Source organism: Bos indicus x Bos taurus, chromosome 5 (assembly GCF_003369695.1).
Source record: "Bos indicus x Bos taurus breed Angus x Brahman F1 hybrid chromosome 5, Bos_hybrid_MaternalHap_v2.0, whole genome shotgun sequence".
NCBI classification, from domain to species: domain Eukaryota; kingdom Metazoa; phylum Chordata; class Mammalia; order Artiodactyla; family Bovidae; genus Bos; species Bos indicus x Bos taurus.
This window is the reverse complement of record NC_040080.1, coordinates 60,905,446-60,912,293: the sequence shown is the minus strand read 5'-3', so window position 1 is coordinate 60,912,293 and position 6,848 is coordinate 60,905,446. Positions and strand designations below refer to the sequence as shown.

Sequence of the window (6,848 nt, the reverse complement as noted above, 5' to 3'; positions counted from 1 at the left end):
GTTTGGTGGGCTTACTCCCAGGGGTCCCAGCCTGTGGTCAAGGGGTTGGAGCTGGTTCACAGGCTATAGCCAGGACTGAGGTCTATAAACCTGTTACCTGACCCATAGATGGGCATGATTCCAGCCAAGTCCCTTGGTGTATGGTGCTGGTGACAGGAGACAAACTGAGCCATATTCCAGTCCTCAGGGGCATGGAGCTGTTCCCAGGACATCAGTGACTCAGCCACCTACGTGCAAGCCTGCAATCTAAACATGGCTCTTCTCCATACTGGACAGCACTCAGTTTCACAGACTCCTACCTGGATCTCCAGTCTCCCACAGAAGCACTCTTGTCCCTCTTGTCCATGGTTGGGTGACAAGTTATTGCTGTTCAGAAGGCATATGAAAGGGAGATGTCTTATTTAGTCATCTGCTGATATCACTCCTCCTCTCCTTTTTGTAATCTTTGAACAATATTTTTGTACCACATGATCTAAAGAATTTTATAACTTTCCACATGAAAGTCTTATACATCTTTTGTTAAATTATCCCAAAATCCTTAATAATCTCTGATACACATATAAATAGAATAGTCTTTTAAATTAAATATTGTAGTTGTTTACTGCTATAGTATGGACATGCAATTGATCTTTTGTGTTAATGCAGACACCTTCATAAATCCTTCTTTAGATTGTTTTTGTAAATTATCATGTAAATGACAGTTTAATCCTACATTTGATCCCCTATACTTTAAATTTCTGAATTTTTAGCTTTAATCCAACTTTTTCACTCTCTTCTTTCACTTTCATCAAGAGGCTTTTGAGTTCCTCCTCACTTTCTGCCATAAGGGTGGTGTCATCTGCATATCTGAGGTTATTGATATTTCTCCCGGCAATCCTGATTCCAGCTTGTGTTTCTTCCAGCCCAGCGTTTCTCATGATGTACTCTGCATATAAGTTAATAAGCAGGGTGACGATATACAGCCTTGACATACTTCTTTTCCTATTTGGAACCAGCCTGTTGTTCCATGTCCAATATAACTGTTGCTTCCTGACCTGCATATAGGTTTCTCAAGAGGCAGGTCATGTACTCTGGTATCCCCATCTCTTTCAGAATTTTCCACAGTTTAAAGCTCAACATTCAGAAAACGAAGATCATGGCATCTGGTCCCATCACTTCATGGGAAATAGATGGGGAAACAGTGGAAACAGTGTCAGACTTTATTTTGGGGGGCTCCAAAATCACTGCAGATGGTGATTGCAGCCATGAAATTAAAAGACACTTACTCCTTGGAAGAAAAGTTATGACCAACCTAGACAGCAAACTGAAAACTAGAGACATTACTTTGCCAACAAAGGTCCGTCTAGTCAAGGCTATGGTTTTTCCAGTGGTCATGCATGGATGTGAGAGTTGGACTGTGAAGAAAGCTGAGTGCCAAAGAATTGATGGTTTTGAACTGTGGTGTTGGAGAAGACTCTTGAGAGTCCCTTGGACTGCAAGGAGATCCAACCAGTCCATTCTGAAGGAGATCAGTCCTGGGATTTCTTTGGAGGGAATGATGCTGAAGCTGAAACTCCAGTACTTTGGCCACCTCATACGAAGATTTGACTCATTGGAAAAGACTCTGATGCTGGGAGGGATTGGGGGCAAGAGGAGAAGGGGACGACAGAGGATGAGATGGCTGGCTGGCATCACTGACTCGATGGACGTGAGTCTCAATGAACTCCGGGATTTGGTGATGGACAGGGAGGCCTGGCGTGCTGCAATTCATGGGGTCGCAAAGAGTCGGACACGACTGAGCGACTGAACTTAACTGAACTGAACTTTAAATTTATGTTTATTATTGTATTGCATTTGTTAGATTTCTAATAGCATGTTGAACTGCATTTAGGGATAATGGACATTGTGTTTTTTTCATAATTTTAAAGCAAATGCTCCTAATATTTTCCCATTTTCCCAATGAAAATGTGTGTTCATTCAGTTTGTAGTTATAATTTAGCAGCTTAATAAAATTTAGTTATTTTTCTAATTTTACTGTTTTTAAAACCATAAAATACTGTTACAACTTATCAAACATTCCTTATACACTTTTTGTAACAATTCTTTTTAAAATATTTTAATCTGTTAATATGTCAAATTTTTTGTGTGTTTTAATGTGGCATTAAACTACCACAATATTTAAGGTAATTATCCTCCAATTAAATAAATTAATTAAAATTAAATAATATGTCAAATTCAATTCTGCATTATCTGACATTGAACCATCAATGCCTACCTGCTATATTTACAACTTAGCCATAATGATCACCTTTTATCATATTCAATATGTTTAAAATCCAATTTAATAATACATATTACGATGACATCGTTTCCTTAAATTGCAGAATATTTACAAGTTTAATAGCTATCTAAATGTGCCCCAGAAATTCCACCATAAAGGTTTTTGAGTTTAAATCCTCTGAACAAGACAATAAAAATAGAAATCAACAATAAAATATATTGTCTAAATAAATCTACTATACTGAAAGAACAAACCTTATCTACATAACCCTTTAATAAAAAGAATATTAAAATGAAAAATTATTTATATTGAATATAATAATGAAAGCAAAAAAAATTACATTGAAAACTATACAAAACACTTTCCATTAAAGTAAAAACAGAAAATAAATCAACCAAGTCTTCAACTAATGAATTCAGGAACAAAAGATCAACAAAACCAGAAAAACCGTAGTTATATTAAAATAATCATGGAGATATGCAAATGTTCATGCAGATATTGATTAATGAACATAATGTGTGTATTTATCAATTAATTTAAATAGTACAATATTTATGAGTTGCAGTTTGGAATACATCTAAACAAAACAAAACTAAAACAGGAAACCTATGTAACACCTAGATGTCACATCATAAACTACTTTGAAAATAATTATATGGAATTCAAAATTCTAATGGTATAAATTCAAATCCATAGCAGATTTAATTAAGGAACTAAAATGGAATAAAATAAAAATGCATAATTACAGACATCAAAAGAATTACATTACTATAAGACACTATTTTATGTCACTCCATGCCAATGTTTTTTTCAAATCTAGAGGAAAATAAGGATTTTCAATCAATATATAGATTACAAACATTACAAGAAAGAAAGTAATGAGATCAATAAGTATGTGTGTAGTCCCTAAGTCGTGTCTGACTCTTTTGTGACCCCATGGAATGTAGCCCACCAGGTTGCTCTGTCCATGGGATTTCCCAGGCAAGAACATTGAAGTGGATTGCCATTTTCTTCTCCAGGGGAATCTTCCCAACCCAGAGATCGAACCCTCATCTCCTGTACTAGCAGGCACATTCTTTACCGTTGAGCCACAAGGGAAGCCCTCAATAAATATAAGTAATACTAAAAATATTACCAAACATTTATTATTAAGACTCCCCATTACAAATAGGTTTACAGCAACCATACCACATTTATTTATTTTTTTTAATTTTTTATTCCTTGGTGAAATCATTAATGTTTGGACTATTAAGGATATTATAGGTGTAATACTTTGTACCGCCCCTTCATATAATTAATTATTTGAGCAAGGCCAACGATTTATATCGGAGAAGGCAATGGGACCCCACTCCAGTACTCTTGCCTGGAAAATCCCATGGACAGAGGAGCCTGGTGGGCTGCAGTCCATGGGGTCGCGAAGAGCGACTTTACAACTGAGCAACTTCACTTTCACTTTTCACTTTCATGCATTGGAGAAGGAAATGGCAACCCACTCCAGTATTCTTGCCTGGAAAATCCCAGGGACGGGGGAGCCTGGTGGGCTGCTGTCTATGGGGTCGCACAGAGTCGGACACGACTGAAGCGACTTAGCAGCAGCAGCAATGATTTATATTACTGTGGCACTTTCAACTTTCATTTGCAAAGATTGGACACTAGCAAACTCAACTATGATTTGGAAAAAACAAATTCCATAGAAATTGTAATAGTGTCTCTTTCTTTTTCCCCCAGATATATAGATGGATATATAGATATTTACATAATCATATATATTTTCAGATATTAATACCTTTAGTGTGTGTACTTATTTAGTACTGTATTCAGGAGTTGTAATTTTGAATACACCTAAGCAAAACGTCAGACACGACTGAAGGACTGAACTGAACTGAAGAAAAACAAACAGAAACAAACCTCTGTAACAAACAGGTATCATACCATAAAATAACTATAAAGTAATATAAAATATCTACATTTATTTTCATTCATTTTTTAAAAATCTGTTGATGTTAAAAAAAAAAACTTGAATCTTCAAAAACGTAGATGAACTTAGTTAGAATTATTCCATAACAAATTATTACATATACTGATTTTAGTCTAGCCTATAGTTTTACAGATGGCCAGAGGTCAATGAAAAGATTTTTTTCTCAACAATATCCTCTTCACAGCATTTTTTACCTCCCTATTCCTTAGACTATAAATCAGAGGATTCAACATAGGAATGATAAGAGTGTAGAATACAGCTATAATCTTGTTTTTCTCTGGTGAAGAGATGGCTCCAGGCTGGGCATACATGAAGAATACAGTTCCATAGAACAAACTCACCACAGTGAAATGAGAGCTACAAGTGGAGAAGGTCTTACTCCTACCATGAGTTGAGGAGATCTTTAGAACAGTGGAGAGGATACATGCGTAAGAAACCAGAATGATAGTTGTGGTAGTGATGATGATGAGGGCAGAGAGAATAAAGAGTACAGTCTCATTCACCAAGGTGTCCACACAGGAGATCTTGATCAGGGCTGGGACATCACAGAAAAAGTGGTCCAATCTGTTTTCTCCACAGAAACGCAAACTGAAGGTGAAACCTGTTTGTATCATGGAGTTGATGCAGCCACAGATGTAGGAGGCAATCACCAAACGAACACAAGCCTGCTGGGACATACGAACAGTGTAGAGGAAGGGCGAGCAAATGGCTGAGAAGCGATCATATGCCATCACAGCTAGAAGAAAGCCTTCAGTCCCAACAAAGAGAGCAAAGAAAAAGAACTGGGTTGCACAGCCATTGTAAGAAATTCTCTTGTCTTTGGATAAGAAAGTGGCCAGAGTTTTGGGAGCAATGACGGTGGAGTAGCAGAGATCTAAATAAGATAGATTTCTGAGAAAGAAATACATAGGAGTATGAAGTCTGGAGTCTATTTTAATGACAACTAACATGCTGATATTTCCCACCACAGTGACCATGTAGATAAGCAAGAAGAGTAAAAATAAGAGAATCTGAACATCTGGAGATGTTTGGAATCCCAGCAGAATAAACTCCATCACTTCTGAGTAATTCTTATTCAGTTCATTCTTCATAGCTGAGACCTATCTGAGAAAATCAGTGGATGATCATGAATCCTATGGAAAGCCTTGTCAACTTTACGTTCTTTTTTTAAAATTGAAATATGGTTCATGTACAATATTAATGTTACAGGTATACAATATAGTGATTGACAATTTTGAAGCTATACTAAATTTATAGTTATTATAAAATATTGGCTGTATTCCCTGTATTGTACAATATATCCTTGTAGCTTATTTTATATATAACAGTTTGTACTTTTACTCCCCATCCCTATATTTCTCCTTCTCCCAACCTCACCTCAATGGCAACCACTAGATTGTCCTCTATATCTGTGAGCCTGCTTCTTTTTTGTTATAGTCACTAGTTTGTTGTATTCTTTAGATTCCACAGATAAGTGATATCATACAGTATTTGCCTTTCTCTGTTTGACTTATTTCACTTAGGATAATACCCTCCAGGTTCATCCATGTGGTTGCAAATGAGAGAAAAAAATGCTATTGGAATATGAAGTTCTCTTGTCAACATATCTAACAGAATAACTTTACTTTTGGAAGGACCAGTAGGCAAATATATATAATTTTTCTAATATATTCAATGTCAATGATATGAGAAATGTAGATGGGCAAAAGATGTCTGGGACAGTGATGCTATGAGTCATTTTATGCCATTTGTTCAGAACTTTGGAATTGGATGGACTAAGTCCAAATTTCACCTCTTTCAATCTGAAATAATCTAAAATTGCTACCTACATTTTCAATGCCTGAAGTCCTCTTCTGTGAAATGGGAGGTAATAATAATACCTACTTTATAGGATTGTTGTGATAAAAATGTGAAACTGAGTATGAAAAGCAGTATTTGAAGTTACTGGAACATCTTAAATTCAAAATGTTAGTTAAATTAACAAGCAAATAGCCACGTAAAAAATTACTTTTGTTTTAGGAATGAATATCAGGTGAAAAATTAGGTCAATTCTTTTTCCTATCAAAAAATGCAGTTAGTTTGACTGTCTTAAAACATCCTGCTATATAAGAGACATTAGGAAACATGGGATTATTGTTTCATGGACTGGAATAAAGCACCAGTCTTAAAGTCATCTGAAATGATAAATCAACTCTTACCTCCTATACTAAATACACACTCTTCAATTTCTACTCCTTTACTACTTAACTCTGATTGCTAGTAGGTCTGCTTCCTTTCTGCAGCCAAACTCCAACACATCTTTTTCCTTTAATATAAAGCATTAACATCTCAGATACATGAATTACTGTTTATACAGAAGCAAACTATGATACAAGAAGTACAAGATTAACTTTTCTAAGAAGTATTTTTTCTTTGTCTATATTATTAATCAAACAGAAGACATTAACGGAAACACATAGAGCAAACAAAATCTGTGTTGCACAGGTTTTGCTTTTTAAAATAAGTATCAATGCTTAATATCAAATACTAAATATGTATGTGGATAAAACATCAATAATTTTAATATATCTGAAAAGTTAAATCCAAGTGGAAAAGATGAAATTTTATGTT

General features: G+C 35.4%; 1 protein-coding gene across 1 annotated transcript; it reads right to left on the bottom strand.

Annotated features, from left to right (window-relative positions):
• Window positions 1-4,381: 4,381 nt before the first annotated feature.
• Window positions 4,382-5,329, bottom strand: LOC113893672 (olfactory receptor 12-like). Its single transcript, XM_027543556.1, has one exon. The coding sequence runs from the start codon at window positions 5,327-5,329 to the stop codon at window positions 4,382-4,384; it is 948 nt and encodes a 315-aa protein (XP_027399357.1).
• Window positions 5,330-6,848: the final 1,519 nt, after the last annotated feature.